General features: G+C 40.1%; 1 protein-coding gene across 1 annotated transcript in view; it reads right to left on the bottom strand.

Annotated features, from left to right (window-relative positions):
• Nucleotides 1-419: 419 nt before the first annotated feature.
• The window catches only part of nudcd1 (NudC domain containing 1), a 41,462-nt gene continuing 24,546 nt past the window's right edge, over nt 420-17,335 (bottom strand). Inside the window, exons 9-10 of the mRNA XM_068710926.1 lie at nt 5,045-5,204; nt 420-922 (exon numbers count right to left, since the gene is read on the bottom strand). Of these exons, the coding sequence (XP_068567027.1) occupies nt 633-922; nt 5,045-5,204 (450 nt within the window). The 3' untranslated portion in view covers nt 420-632. The remainder of the gene's footprint in view (nt 923-5,044; nt 5,205-17,335) is intronic.

Below are 17,335 nucleotides of genomic sequence, written 5' to 3'. Positions count from 1 at the left end.
ATTGAGGCTAATGCGCCGGGCGCGATGTGTGCAACATGTTTTATGGAAATTTATGGAAATGAATGTCTCGCTTCTTTCACACTTTCACAGTGACGGTGGTAAAACGAGCCAAGGAGAGGGATTTCCTCGGCGCCCTCCCCCCCACTGACTAAATACTACGACCAACCGTCAGCCGGCCCTCAGTAAAGCAGTCGCTCATCAAGAGTACGGTAAGGTATGGATTTATGAGTTGGAATTCATGGCGTTACACATAATGCTGTAATAATGCAGTGAGTGTTAACGGGGCACCACATATGTGACATTTATATTCTTGGAACGTCCAGCATCATCACATATGATTCATTTGGCAATAGCTGAATTTAAGCATTCAAGGAAATGATATGATTATGTACTCATAAGAATCATTTTCTTACCCTGGAAACATTCAGCTCTAGTTTATTACTAGGATTTGTCTTTCGGAACATGATTCTTTACTTTTTTTATCACACACATTTTGGAACACAGATGACTTGTAGGAGGTGAAAAAAAACTTCAGTCCAGACAGCTCAAATGTACACATGAGCTGTCTGATCTTCAGTTCTCTGAGAAGGGGGGAGGGGGGGAACATTTAAAACTAACAAGAGTCCCAAAATCTAATTATTATTGACCTTTAGAACAAAGAGGTGGCCGGAGGTCAGGGCGTACAGCCGCTCGTTGGTCGCTCTGAAGCCCAGGATCGGTTTGTCCGAGTCCAGGCTGGCCACCTGTTGCTTGGCGACCTGTCCCACCTGACGGCCCTGCTTCCGGTTGAAGAGGACGGTCTCCACCGGCGCCGGCTGTCGGTAGATGAAGGCCCGGCGGAGACACTCGCCCAGCGAGGCGTAGGAAAAGTTAGGGGCGCAGGTCGCAAACTTTTTATCCCGTTTGGACGCCTGGACGTAGCCTGTGGAAGACAGGATGGTGAGATCAGAGACATGCTCACTCTCACACTGGTAAAGTAATAATAGAGGAAGAATGTAGTTCCTCTACAGCAGCCGAGGTTAAGGATGTTGATAATCTCACATTCATGTGATGTTCTGGAATCCAGATGGAGTAATCGTTTGGGTCAAATAACATTAAAAAAAGGCATGAAATGTAGCTGGTCCATCGGTCACATACCGACACGCTCTCCTGTCGGGCTCTTGGAAGTGGTAATTCTTGGCTGTTTGTTTCTGCAGTAAAGACGTCGTAGAGACACTTTCCACCCGGTTTCGCTCCTGAATTCATTTCCTCCCGGGCGGTAAAGAAGGAAACGAGAAGCGTCTGAAACTCCAGTAGATTGAACTGGGTTTCCTGAACACTTTTAGGGCTGACTGACTCGGAAAGAGACATTTTAAAAACCGGCGCTGAAGAAAGTCACTAGCCTCTCAACCATTAGGCTAAAAACAACCCATAATGTGCATTTCTGTTTAAAAAAAACCAAAAGTGATAAACGCAACATAAACTGTCTAGTCCTCGAATGTATTCCAACTGCCACTTTTTCAACCATATTAACCAGAAAAATATCTAAAAAAAATATATTGAATATTTTTCTGTATGCTTTGTATGTATGAGAGTCTTGGCTGAGTGGCACCATGTTTTTTTCCCCATGTGTGTACACATGCTCCCAAGGGAATAAAAGCTCGATCAGGCATGCGTACGATTAGTAATCGATGAATTTATTCCTTGTTAGGGTCTCAGGACTTGCTTAACGTCGCCTCAATGACGCTGACACCTAGATTCATCCTGCCAGTCTTGAGACTGAAGTTGGAATGGAACTGAATGAAGCTGCCAGTAACAAAGCCTTTAAGACCCAACAGCCCCGTCAATGCGGTTTAGAGATGATTGTGTGTTTTCTGCTGCATAGTTATACTAGACGCTTTAAACTGCAGTACTTAAAACAGAAGGGATACCGTGCTGACAGAATCATTTCTCCTGTTTTTGGAGCACAGGGAGGAGAAGATTTTAAGTATTAAAAAGCTACCCAGGTAGCTTAAATCCTCAAAAAAACCTCATGTTGCTTGATAAAAAAATAAAAAGGTCTTAAAGACCCAGAGAAAGACAGGAAGAGATGTGTGTGTGTTTGTGCTGAAAAGGGCTCCATCGATGTAACACATCAATACAGCAAAAGCAATTAGTGCTGAAACAATTAGCTGACGATTCAATTAGTTAATGGAGAGAAAATGAATCAACAACAATGTTGATAATTGATTAATTTGCTGGTTCCCGTTCCTCTGGACTGGTAGATTATTTTTCTGTTTTACATTGGTGTAAAATCGGGTTTTTGACCGAACGGGCAAAACCAGTAATGTGACGGCCTCGCCTCGGCTCTGGACGATCAGACCAATACAAATCACATTAAAACCCGCAACGCTGACGTCGCCTTTTCAGTCTTTTTGTTCAGCTCTTCAGGTTAAGGTATTTGAAACTCAGTAGAGTGCACACAGCCTGCTCATCAAACAGAAGGTCAGTGTTCACGCTGTACCACGACAAAGGGGGGGGGGGGGGGGGGGGGGCACCCGATGCCGGTGACCTGAGCTTTTGTTTGACGGAGGTCTCTGTCGCTGCTGGAAAACGAATTATCTTTCGCCCTTAAAATCTGATTAGCTACTTCCTGTGTGCTGAGATTTTTCCACCAGGGTGATTTGATAATAATACTGCTGCTCAACGTTGTCATTTAGCATAAAACTACTAGTTTTATAAAATACTGTTGCCTGATGGAGCTTCGACCAGCTCAACCAATACCAAACTCATTGTTATATAACCTTTCCTCTAAAAACATTATTCTGAAATACACCACCTGAGCTTTATATACACAAACCAAACATTAGTTTCAACAGTGAAGACCATATATTTTCTACATAACAATATCCAAACTTGAGTGATCCACTAAATGCTCATTTCATTTCACTTATGTGAAAACATTTATTGCACCAAGCCTGATTTTGATGTTCCAAAGCGCGTGTTTTTCCACTCAGGTCTCTCTGAGCTTTGGACTCACTGAGATCATTTCAGAAAGTATCACTGGGGATCCACCTGCAACCTCAAACTGCATGGATTCCAAACAGAGATGAGCAGATTGGTAAAACCTGTTCTCGGTGCTGTGGTTGAGGAGAGATAGACGAGTGGATAAAAATGAAATGAAGACGAGATTGAAAGAGACCTTCTCTAGAAACGGGCTCACGGGCTGATGGCCCGAGTATCGAATTTGAGATGTGGAGTTAAATTAAAACAACGGTCTAAACACATCAGTCAGTGTCTTGGCTAAGAGGCTCAATGTAAACCAGTGAAGTTTTTATAATCCAGACCTCTTTCAACGGTTTATATGCAGAGCAGAAGTTTCCATATATTTCTCTAAGCGTCAGTAAAGTCACTGTTGTAGCTTAATGCAGTTCTACTGCCGCCGTTTAAGCCGTTCTGTCGTCCGCCCACTGCTGCACCTCAGCAGCATGACGGCGGATGTAAACAAAGTTAACAGCTGTGAGAATGAATAACTCAACTCCAGTTATGATGGTTCATCAGAAATGGAAATTAAAATAGGCCTCCACCTGTCTTCAAACTCCTCCCACGGTAATGTATGCAATTAAAGATATTCTCATCTTTTCAGCGCCAGGCTCCGAGGTGCACTGCTCGCCAATGTCACACTTGGCTCAGTCGCCCAATCAAATCAGGCAAGAGGCGGGCTTTACAGCTTTACGACTTCCTTCTGATTACAGAAGAAGATTTTAGCTGCTAGAGTCATGTTTGACAGTCCTTTGTGGCATCTCACTGATAATCACAGGGATCGTCATCCAAAATACAAGAGGTTTTTTTTTATATCTTTATAGTTCAGAGATGATAAACCCTGGATGCCCCTTACTGGCTTTAACTGGAGCCTTGTAGGTTTTGTTCCTGTTTTTTTTGTCTGCTAAAAGTGGTAGGTAGTTGCAAATTCACTCATTGACCTCAAGTTGCCGCTGTAACAGTCAAGTTTATGTTTTCAATTATTTCAAAACCAGCTTGGTTTAGAGTCAAAATTCTTTCACCATTATGAACTCTCACTTCATCTGCATCTTTGCTCCAATGGTCTGCTCCAAAAATGTCAAATTTTACGACTTATCCTCGATTGGTCATACACCGTTGAGCCAATCGTCCTGAAACATGAATCATGTACGGACATTTTGATACGTCAATAGCTTTGAAGTTATATATTTTATGTGTCTTATAGTTCAATTTTACTCAAATGCTCCATAATCAAAATTGGGTGGATCTAAATAAATCACCCGAATGTCCTGCAGAGGTGAAATCCTTTCAGCACCTCCACTGAACTGGAACAAAGGTTTGCCTCAGCATAACCTATCGTCAATTCAGAAGTCCATCACTCACTACTATTCTGTGTCTTACTGTGATTTGCACGGTATGCACAACTGTTTGCCAAATGTTTGACCTGACTTCACCAAGGTATTTGACAGCACACCTAAAACCAGCACAATGATGGAATATTTTTGCCAACATTTTCAACGTTTTAAGCGTTTGCATCGAAAAAAAATACAGTTTTGCACTTATGGTGTCATTGTATTAATTTGTGACAAGGTGTGTGGTATCGCGTGTGTTAAATGTAAAATAAATTCGAATAGCTGTATAGCATGTCAGACTATAGAAGATGACTGCACATGGATGCAAACACTGTAGGTTTAAAATCATTATTTTGCCATTTTTTGAGGTGCATTGAAAATGCATTGAGTACGTTTCTTACGTATATTGAGCTATGGTGAAAAGTACTTCTAATGTCAGTATTAATACACTAAGAGGGACCTTAACAAAGGTGACAAAACATAACATGACTCACAGCTTAATTCCATCTAGATCCAAACTGTTGGGACCTGTGACGTCCTCACTTTTTTTGGTCTTCATCTTCTCAATTCCATACCATGTGTGCACCTCCTGAACATCGCACACGTTAGGTCTAAAGGTATAATCTATAGTTCTGTGGGTTGTTGCTGCAGATACAATGTAAACATGCCTAAGTGGAGGCATCAGAACAGGTGTTTTTAGTGGAAGCTCTTACCCAAGGCGTTGAACGTGGCGACATGCTCCCACATGTCACTGGGTTGGTCGGGACGAGGCTGCCACACCAGAGCGTCCACGTCGTGTCTCAGGCAGAAACATGGCATTTCAGAGGGGTTCACGTCCACGGTGAACAGGTACTGATGGCTGCCCAGATTCACCTGGAGACACAGACACAATTTACAAATTAGTGACGAGTTCTTCAATCACATGGTGTGAAGGATTGATGTTCTTATGTGACGTATAGTGTGACCGCACACAAATTGGTTTGCAATCCATTTTTATTTAATTTTCCTTCCTTCCATCCTTTCCCACCTTCTTTATTTCCTTCCTTACTTCTTTCCATCTTCCTTGTTTGTTTGCTTCTTTCTTTCTTCTTTTTTCCTTCCTTCCTTCTGTATTCTTTTGTTTCCTTCCTTTATTTCTTCTTCCTTTCTTTCTTTACTTTCTTCCTTCCGTCTTTGTTTCCTTCTTTCCCTTTTTTGTTTAGTACCTTTTTTCCTTCTTTTCTTTTTTCCTTCATTCTGTCTGTTTGTTTCTTTCCTTTATCCCTCCCTTCTTTCTTTTAATCATTACTTCCTTTACCTTTGATTGATTTTGTAAATACAATTCAATCTCCCTGTGAATGTTACCACATATTTTGATCGTAGATTGATTCATAAAAAAATAACTCGTTAGTTCCTCTACATGTTTCTTCGCACATGGTAACCAGTATGATTAAATGGAGAGATTGTGGTGACGGTTTGAGGCAGATGTTGAAATTCAGCATGGGTCATTATGTGTGAAAGAGTGTACTGAGTAGGTTGTGATAGCAGCCATAAAAGTCCATGTATTTGCCCAACATTCACTCCGCTCTGATGGATGTGCTTGACGTAATTGCACGTGTGTGGTTCCAAGCTATTCCTGCTCGACTCCAATTGTTTTGGAGAGAAACTGACCGCCGCTGTGACATAATCGCTCCTCGACATCTGACGGCTCGCACCGATCCCTCACTCGGAGTCAACCCACATCCTGTGAATACGACTGCCAAACGTGTCTCAGAGGCTGTCAGCCAGCGCTGTCCTCGACTCAATACACACTTGACAGGCATTGAAAATTCAGCATCAACCAGCACATATTTTGCTGGTTGATGGTTGCGCGCAGTGACAAGCCTTTTTTAGCAAGCCATCACTCCTCCACTCTAAAACTCATTTTCGTGCTACTTCGATTTTGAACACGTGACAGACGTTCGCTCATGCTTTAGTCCGGCCTGCGTGTTAGAGTGGACCGACAGTAAACCGCCCGGGTCACAATTTGTCAAACATAAATAGAAACCACACACACACACACACACACACAAAAAAAGAAGTACACTGTTGACTTAAATCAGAAGATTGTATGCGTCGTGGAGGGCAAAGTGTGTGTACTTCAATGATTAGTTTCTCCTCTCCGCACTAGGAAATGCTAATAACATGGCGTTCTCCAAAGAGAGAAAAGAGGTCAGAGAGACCAGAGTCTTTAACCAAGAATGAACAGACTCTTATAGGTTCATTCTTCCCACTGACAGTTTAAAACCAGTGTGTCTCATATGTTCAGAGACCGTGGAGATTATTAAAGCGGTAATGTGAAGCGTCACTACGAGACAAAGCACAACTCTTTTGAGCAAACTACCCACTCACATCTGAAATGAAGTCACAGAAAATAAACCTAAGAGCCCAATATGATCAGAACCTAACACATGAATTATTGACAACTATGATGTTAACAGAGATAATAGAGCTGAAACAAGTAGTTTAATAACCACACATAAAGTCCATGCTCACACATTTCTCTTGTTAGAAGATGAGAAAAATTAATTTTGAAATGCTACATCAGAATGTCCTGGTTCTCTCTGAGTGACACCTTGAGATGGTCTGCTATTAAGATGCACATTTTTTCAAAAGCTTTCAGGTATGTCAGTTATTCTTTAATCCAGCCCTTATTTTACTTGAAATGAGAATAACATTTATTTATGTATCTGTATGTATTATTTATAATCCATCCACTTAAATTTGAAAACTGAGAATAATTGTTAAAATATAATTGATGTGTACTTTCTTTATTTGATTTGACAGTTGTTGACTACACAGATACGTTGTTTACTACTACTAGGCTTCTTGAATATATATATATATATATATATATATATATATATATGAATATATATATATATATATATATATATATATATATATATGAATATATATATATATATATATATATATATATATATATATATGAATATATATATATGAATATATATATATATATATATATATATATATATATATATATATATATGAATATATATATATATATATGAATATATATATATATATGAATATATATATATATATATATATGAATATATATATATATATATATATATATATGAATATATATATATATATATATATATGAATATATATATATGAATATATATATATATATATATATATATATATATATATATGAATATATATATATATATATATATGAATATATATATATATATATATATATATGAATATATATATATATATATATATATATATATGAATATATATATATATATGAATATATATGAATATATATATATATGAATATATATGAATATATATATATATATGAATATATATATATATATGAATATATATATATATATGAATATATATATATATATATGAATATATATATATATATATAATATATATATATATATATATATATATGGCACTAAATAGCGCAAGTTAGATATTATTGTAATGTTCCGGACCTTTGCCCAAGGAGATTTTCTCTATCTGGACCTTTTGGAATGTTAATTAAATACCCCTGGATTAGTCGATCAACACAAATGTAATTAGTTTGATAATCAATTAACCCTGGTTCCAGCTTCTCAAACCTGAATATTTGTTGTTAAAAAATAAAGTCTTCTATGTTAGTTAACTGAAACTTTGGGTTTGGGATTGTTGGTCAGACAAAAAAAGACAAAACAACAATTGGTAAGTGCTCATTTGTTGCAGGTGTGGTAGAAAGTAGTTTAAATTACAATGGTTGTAAATGAGAGGTGATCTGTGTCATCTTACTGTGCCGCACAAAACAATACCGACACACACTTGTTTCTCGTGTGTGTGTGTGTGTGTGTGTGTGTGTGTGTGTGTGTGTGTGTGTGTGTGTGTGTGTGTGTGTGTGTGTGTGGGGGGGGGGGGGGGGGGGGGGGGGGGGGGGGGGGGGTATGAATTGATTTAGTTAGTATACCCTGATGCTCAAATACACTGACAATATATAAATATTGACATTCCAAATATTAAAAATAAATAAAAAATCAAGATGATACATTTTCAGACTTGTGGGTGGCACATCCTCCCCACGGATCCGAAGCCGAAACGCTGAAAAGAAATGTGTGAAAGCCACATATACACAAAAACTAAACCCACCACGAGCATCTCACTTCTTCGACAAGAAAAGCACTGTCAGAGCACGGTTGATCCATACAGATCACCCGGGTTAACCAACAATTTAACGTTAACCAGTGCGAAATATAGTTTTACAGACGATGGTTATCCCCCAGTATTCAGTAAAATATGTGTTCGGGACATCATTTATTCTTTTCTAGTTGCCGATCTCTGAAAATGTTTCATTGAAAACAACCATCCGTTGACAGGACGGAGGACCAAGGATGTGGACCAAGGTTCCATTCAGTTACATTATGATGCATTCAGGTTCTGTTCAGTGAAAATTAGTATTTGGCGAAGGTAAATTACAACATTAGCATGTGTTCACGTGATCTCGTAAAATGTAGTGTTGGTGAGAAACTTTAATAAATCCAGATGTTTGAAGATGTTTTCACAGCAACATAAATAGATATTAGAGATGAATTATGAGCTGTTTACACTAACTCTAAGCAGCTTATAATACATCATTAAAACTACTAATGACAAGATTTGTAAAGTTAAAGGACAACATTTAGAATTTTTTATGGTTTGCAGACTTCAAAGCGGTTAAAATGATTTTTAGGATGGTGGCAAAAAAATGTATTCTGGAGCCGTGTAGACCAGCTGCTATAATCAAACAACAATATGGATCATCAGTGATGATAACGGATCTCTAAAAGTTATATTTTCTCCCTTTTTCTTTCTTTTGTGCTGATCCGATCCGTGACTCTGATAAGAACCGCGAGTGTTATGATCCGTCGCACCTCTACTTGACACACAGTCTCCGATGTAATGAAAAGACAAAATCGTATGGATGAGCTTTCATAACCTCAGAAAATCTAGTTACATCTCAGGCAATATCTCACACTGAAACATAATAACATTTCCAGCTCTTACCCGATATTGATGCGAGAGTGGGTGTGGATATGTACTCCAGTTATTGTTTGATAAAGATATTTGAGAACTTTTGGCAGCAGACCTAACTCTATGCTAGTAGCTCAAACACACTTATTTAGTTTTCCTTCTCTAACTCAAAAGACATTAAAAGCCAGTGACTGAGCCTGGTTAATGTATGACTAATATCATGCTCTACCTCTGCCTGGTCTGGGTCCTGGAAAATGGAAAGTATTTCCTCTGATCTTCTGTTGCTTGCTAACGGTCACATTTTTAAAAATAAATCCAATCATGAAGCCTTTACCTCATTCTTTTAGAGCGGACCTTTCCCCAACAGCCTCTGCCTTAAACACAAGGGCAATCAGAAGAATCAAAACCTCAATAAAACCTTAATCGGAGTCAAACAAGATGAACATAAAAGAAACTTCTCTTCTGCTCTGCTTTTGTTTCGTTTACAAAGCCGTTGTTGAATGAGGAGGATTTCACTGCCAGCAGTGGAACAAAGCAGCGGATTAAACTCTCCGATTCAAGACTTTAAATTCATGCTAATTCCTGTGTTACCTGCGAAACCGAGATATGCTATTGAATAAAAGAAGGAGCTGGATTGGTCGGATTTGATGACCCGGCCATAGTGAGAACCCTCTCAGGTGTTTCCCCTGCGTACTGAAAGACTTAAATGTTTTTAATGCATCGACATGGCAGAAACAGAATGGGGTGAACACGTTTTGCCATTTTAGCTCTATCTTTAGTCTATTGTAATATTATTCTGTATAGTTACTCGATTTGCAATTAATAACAGAATCATACAGTAGTGTATCTCTTATACAAGTCCCCTTTTTAGAAAACATTTTGTTTTGTGAGCTGAGACATTAAGTCTTAAATTGGAAATATTTTGAATCAGGATTTTGGGGATGGCAGTAGCTAACTATTTGGGGGGCCAGTACGGACCGGTACGTGTGGACCACCTCCAGGGTACTGCCCAGGTGCCCTTGGGCCAGGCTCCCCATCACTCCAACGTCTCTACACAACAATGCATGTCTAGAAATCCTGTGTGTGCATTTCGGGCTTAATGTGTGTAAAAGCGAAAAAATGTCCCCCAAGAGGAGCAATAAATGTATCTTTTTCAACCATATCTCATGGTTATAATGCTAAAAGCAGCATTTTCTTTTATGCATTCTTTTCTTAAAGGCAATAGCGGTGAATCAATTGTTTGGTTTGCTAATGATTCTTCATCAGTAGATGGAATTTCTCAGTTGTCATTAGGGATGGGAGCGATTAGTCGACTGTGTGAAGAATTTAATGTTAAAAAGCAATGTTAGTGTGTTTAATAATCACTCCTAGTGGTGGATATAATGTTATAACATGTTTGTTTGGAAAAGTGTTAAATCATAAAAGTATAATCATTCTATGTATCAAACTATACAATACAGTTACTGAATGTTTTGAGGGAAAGAGAGAGACCTTTGAGACAGGCTTTTCAGATCCGAAAACAACTGTATGATAAGGAGATGAGTTTGGTGAGCTGACTTCAGGAATGTGGGGTGTTAACAGTGGGGGAAGGAGACGTGTTGATCAAACAGAGATGTAGATGAAGACAGCCCTAAGAAAACATGGGGGTCGGGTACATGCAGTTTTATGAGGAGGAGGACAGGTCGGACCAGAGGACACTATTCAGACATTATGCGGATCACTTAGACCAATGGAGAGCATTGTCCGAGGACAGGAGGAGACAATCGGATTTCAACCAATCACAAAGCTGATAATGGACTTTTGAAAGTAAACTACTGACTTTTGGGTATAAAAACATTGTTCGGAGAGATGTTGTTCAGTTCTTGGCGATCCTCTTTACTGTAAACTGGCGTTTGTAGGCCGGTGGGGGGAGAGTCTTTGAACTCGGTTTCGCGATTCCTTACTGTCGACAGTGTAATTCAGTTTGTAACTGTCTTTTAGCATTTGTGAATTATAAATACTTTTTCATTGTAAGCCGGATCCAGCTGATTTTTCTTAGCGTGACTTCGTTGCTCAAACAACAACGACAGAGCGAGAGGTCCGCGGCCTCCTGCGAGCAGAGGTCCCACTTCACCACAACTGATCGATTAAAGGTTGCTACCATCGCTCGTCTGCACCAGAAGTCAAACTGATTACAATTGTATTATGTCCAAATTTAAATTAGATATTGACAAATGCTGTCTCAGCTGTTGCTGTGGAGAGCCGTCTCCCCAGATCTGAACTCATCAGCTGCAGCATACTGACTCAAACTAGCTAGCACGTATGTTACGTAATGAAGCGAGTGACCTAGTGAAGCGGGCTAACACCAGCTAGCTCAATGACTCAAATTTGCACGCTAGGATACCAATCAAAAGCGACACCGAAACGAGATGGAGACGGGCCTCAGTGGCAGAGGAGCCCAACCCTGGAGCTCTGTAGCGGGACACCATCATCCCTCGATGGCGTTTCATCAAATATCACACCACACACTGGGTTTGTGAGGCGCATTGCTAACTGTGCTTCCCTGAAAAACGTATTTTTAAACGTCAACCCTATTTGTCACACTAAATTCTATGGCCACGAGATGTGGTTAAAATCTTCTGCTGAGAATTTTTGGTCAAGATACTATACATAGTATTGTTGCATGGGTTGCATGAGTGATATGTGAAGGACTACAGTTGGACTCTTTATGGACAAATGCTGAGAATGAATTACCGGTCCTTAGTCTGAAGAAAGCTTCTGGTGAATGTTCTTTTCTTTTCGTCAGAGGCTTTTATAGGCTTCATATTTGGAGTGCAGGAAGTGTGGGGTTGGCACTAAAAGCAAATGTATCTGTAAACAGAGGCCAGATGTCTGTAATAACGGCTGAAATGCCAACTATCTGTCATCACCATCACCATCGCTTCCGTCATGTTCCTGTAAGGCTGCTGCTCAGTCGCCTTCACAGCCAGAGGACCAATGGTTGTTTATTTAGCCTCCCTCCTGCCCGAGACACTGAAGAAATATCATTCAGGCTAGTAGGTGATCATTAATACACCATAGTAAATTGCTTTCCCTCGTCCCTTGATGTCTCTTGGATATCACATTTCATTCATGTCTCTCTCTTGAATCAAAAGGGAAGAAACCAGATTATTTCAAAGTATCATTCTGTACTTTAGAGAAAAAGCTGAGAAGTGTTCAGAGATGCCGCCCAGCTCTGCTGATTGGCTTGTGGAGTCACACCTGTTCTGGTCGACAGCACTGACGTCACGTTACGTTTTTAATCTTCACACGTTAGAATTATTAGTGAAAGCCCGGGAGCACCACGTCGTCATCGATTCAAAGTGGGCTTCCACAAAAACTGCACAAAAGATCTTTGTTGTAGTTCAAACATTGTCTCAACTACGGTAGCCTTCATTACATTACAGTCATTTAGCAGACGCTTTTATCCAAAGCGACTTACAATAAGTGCATTCAACATTGGTAATCAAAAGAACTACTAGTCACCAGAAGTCATAAGTACATTTGCTTTTCCAAACAAGCATCTAAGAGCATGAAGCAGAGCATAACTCAGAGCCAAAGTACAGAAACAAGAGAAACAGTTGGTGCTATAAGTAATACGAATACAATAAGTGCAACAAGCTAGTATGAATACAATAAGTGCTAAGTGGAAGGCTCAGGGTAGCACTTCCTGAAGAGGTGGGTTTTCAGCCTGCACCGAAAGATGGGCAGCGACTCCGCTGTCCTGACATCAGTGGGAAGTTCATTCCACCACTGTGGGGCCAGGACAGAAAACAGCTGTGACCGGGTCGATCGACCGCTGAGCGACGGGGCGACCAATCGCCCCGAGGCAGCAGAGCGAAGTGGGTGGGCGGGGGTGTAGGGCTTGACCATGGCCTGGAGATAGGAAGGAGCTGTTCCTTTCACAGCCCTGTAGGCTAGCACCAGAGTCTTAAACTGGATGTGAGCTCTTACAGGTAGCCAGTGTAGAGAACGGAGAAGGGAAGTTGTGTGGGACAACTTGGGGCGATTGAACACCAGGCGAGCTGCGGCTTTCTGGACAAGCTCCACAGAAGAGGATAACAAAGTGTTATAGATTTTACCTTTTTTGTGAGCCTTTGTGAGGCTGTATGTCGGCATAGCTTTACTTTGAGCTAAAAGCTAACGGCAGCATGTTAACATGCTGATAATGACAACAGATAACATGCTGATTTTGAGCAGATAATAATTATCATGATCATAGTTTATTGTGTTAGCATGCTAAAAACAAAAATTTAATTAACACTAGAAACAAAGTACATCGATGCATTTCACTTAAAAATGTACGCATCTTTCTTCCAGGGGAGCTTGTCCCCGGACCCCCCAGAGGGCTCGAGGTCCACCCGCTATAATCTCACAAAATCCTGTGGGAAACACTGGCAACCCATTCCATAGTTATTGATAAGTCAGTCCGGACCAACGTGATGGACCATCATTTAAATCCCTCGATTGACTCCGCTAGAGTGGCTGTAAATAGTTAAAGGAAATGCACATTTGTGACCCAGGGGCCCGAACACACATCATTTCAAGAAATACCTGCATTTTCTGGTCTTCAACATAAAATATCTCTATTATTTGATTTTCTATGGTGTTATCAGTGATCGTAGGAAACTGTACGTTTTCAAAGTTTCCTAAATCTTGTTTTTGAAAGAAAGCATCAAAGCCTGCACTAGCCTGCATTACCAGATGTACAGATAGCCTCCATTGTGAAAGCTATTACAGATACGCAGAGCGGATATGATTCAGGCTCCTAGAGAACGCACATAAAGAAAACATTCTCAGTCTTTTCCACCAGAATCAGAACCAAAGAGAGGCACATCTACAAAGGTGCCACGATTTCAAGCTGAAAGGCTCTATATAAAAAATAAAAATTAAATAAAAGGTCAGCGTATGTCCTGGTGGGCAGGCGAGCGACAGAAGCATTAAGGCAGATACAATGAGGGAGGGAAGAGTTGAATAGAAAAGGTAAGGCTCCCTGGATGAGATACAGATAAACACACACACACACACACACACACACACACACACACACACACACACACACGGAAAAACAACTGTCCTTCAAAAAGGGTGATGGTACAGATGTCATTACAATCCACCGTATTTCAGGGCAGCAGCTTGCCTGGCTGCACTATGAAGAGTAAATGGAGGGAGAAACATTGTATTCACATAAGCCCCCCCTTCATCCCAGCCTGGGCAGAAACACTGCACCTTATATTCAATACACATTAGCCTTTCATCACAGACTGAAAGGGTTTATTTCTGACTGCTGTGAGAGTTTTCACCATTGGGGAATTGTTAACCGTAAATCATTTTGTGCAACTGAAACAAGAGAACTGAAAGAGGGGCATCAGTGATGGACTTAAACTAATATCCAAATGAATAGAGCCTTTTCAAACTGCTACATATCTGTTTTGCCAAAAGAAAAAGAAAATACATTAACGTAGCTCATTATTTCAGGGTTTCTATGGTGTTAACACAGTAGCAGAAGTGTTCACAAACTAATGTCAAGTTACGTAACTCGTATATATATACTCGTTGTATAATGTCAAGAGACTCATAAATCTACCGAGACTGTTATGCACAAATAAACGCAGAGTGAGCTTGGACTGTTGCCATGGTTATCGGCATCCAAATCAGGATTCAAATGCATAGCTATTTTTTATTATATATGCTTTACGCCAAAAATCCCAAATAGTATATGAAATAAGTAAAAGTAATTCCACATTATTCATTATGCATCGACATTAATTATGATTCATTGTTAGTTACTGTCAGACGGATAGTAGTGTAGCATAGAAGTGCTACTTAATGATTGGCTGTACTGTGCTAATGTTAGCTCCACAGGTCCCGTCCGACCTCAACCCGACGCAGACTTTGTCACTCTTTATCCAACGTCACTTGACTTCTGGATCAGTTGCTTTGTGCGTCTAATATTGCAGCAAATGTGTTTGTATTGTGCTTATTTGATGTCACTTTCTCAGTGAAACACTAGATGTTAAAGTCAAAGGAACTATTAATAAATCCATGTTTTCTTTATCAACCGTGAGCCTGTTTTCTCTAAACCAAAATAAATCACCTTGTGTTCAAGAAAGACTGCAACACGTTTGTCACCCTGAGACAAACAATGGAAGAGAAAGACAATTTCTCCTCAACATTTCCCGTTGTTGAGCAAAAGCCTCCCAACGCTTCAGGTTTCACTGTGCAGCTTTCCAGATTTACGGTCTGCAAAGCTCCTTCATAGCACAGCTTCGACTGAAGGTTACTGCTGATACAAATAAATGTTATTCAACTTGCACCTCGTTTCATAATTGAAAAGACAAGTCCTCTATCCGCTACCTTGAGAATAAGTCCATTTCACAAAAACACACACTAACCCATTCTTAACTCAAACTAGACAACATCCTGTTTTTCTTCAGATAGAATGTGCTTTTCAATCGTGCTAGCAGCGGATAAAAAAAAAGGGATGGGTTCCCTTTTTTGATTTAGATATCCACGGTGTCCAGAGGATGTGGCCGACTGACTTTGCTGATCCCCTGACTTTTCATCTAGCACCACCATGAGGTTCACATTTGTGGTTTTGAGTAAAATGTCTATTGGATGGATTGCCATGAAGTTTGGGACGGTGACTCATGTTCCCCTGAGGATGAATTATAAAAACATCTCTTCCCTGGAGATCCCTGAATTCTCTAGAGCCACGATCAGGTGGCAGGTCAGAATCTTAAATGTAAATTAGTGAATTTCCCCTTTGGGATCAATAAAGTATGATCTTATCTTGTCTGAAATACCTTTACTTTTTTGCCAGACAAACAACGACCAGACTTCATATAGGAAATCAACAATCTTGCAGAGTGGTGTTCGGAGAACAACCTACTGCTCAACATCAGTAAAACCATGAAACTGATTGTTGATTTTAGAAAAAAGGAGGTGAAGACACACCCCTGTCTACCGTGGATAAGTGGAGAGCAGGGCCGCCTTTCAATCACAGGGTCGGCGGTTCGATCCCCTCTACTAGTCTCATGTCAATGTGTCCTTGAGCAAGACACTTAACCCCAAAATTGCTCCCGTAGCTGCGTCTGCAGTGTGTAGATAGATACTGAACTGTAAGTCGTTTTGGATACAAGCGTCTGCTAAATGACCGTAATAAAATGTAATGTAATCAATGGAGGTGCAGCAAGAGAATAGTTCTAAGTTCCTGGGAATAAGCATCACAAACAAAGTGACATGGTCATCACACGTAAGTCTGTATTTCTTGAGGCAACTTTAGAAGGTAAAACTCCTTTAGCAAAGTTCTTGTTAACTTTTACAGAGGAGCAATAGAAAGCCTCCTGACTAGAAACATTACAAACTGCTATGGCTTGTGCACGGCCCAGGACAGGAGGGCTCTACAGTGGATGATTCAAACTTTTCAGATCATCATTAGTACCCATCTACCGAGCATCAGGGACATTGATGACAAGAGGTGCCTGCAAAGGATATTAAAAGACAAAACCCACCAGGAAAAGCCTTTTCACCCTGCTGCCTTCCGGCTGTGAGACTCCAAATTCATCTTCCATCATATAACAAACTTTTGCTTTTTGTGTCTTTTTAGGGAGAAAACTTGGACTACAAACTGCATTCCGTTGCGCAACCCTGTTGTACAGAGACAATAGAATACAACATTGAACCTTAAAGGGGACAGCTTTGGCCCAGGCTCACTTTAGCTATTCTCATTTTAGTGACAAGCTGCTCCTCTGAGTTTTGGTATTGATGGGAACACGTGACTTTTCGATTATAGAACAGCCTCTCTAACATACCTGCCAAGTGACATGTTGTACCCTGACAAATACCTTCTCATAATGAGCATTTATAAAAATAGATGTCGGCTACAATGGTCCAGCTTCTTGCTATTCGAGTCACAAGGGGGGGGATGGAAATGAAGCGGGTGTGCCCGTTTCTTC

Source organism: Cebidichthys violaceus, unplaced genomic scaffold (genome assembly GCF_023349555.1).
Source record: "Cebidichthys violaceus isolate CVI_PGR_0920_01 unplaced genomic scaffold, fCebVio1.0.p SCAF_16, whole genome shotgun sequence".
Lineage (NCBI taxonomy): Eukaryota > Metazoa > Chordata > Actinopteri > Perciformes > Stichaeidae > Cebidichthys > Cebidichthys violaceus.
This window is presented reverse-complemented; position numbering and strand designations above follow the sequence as displayed.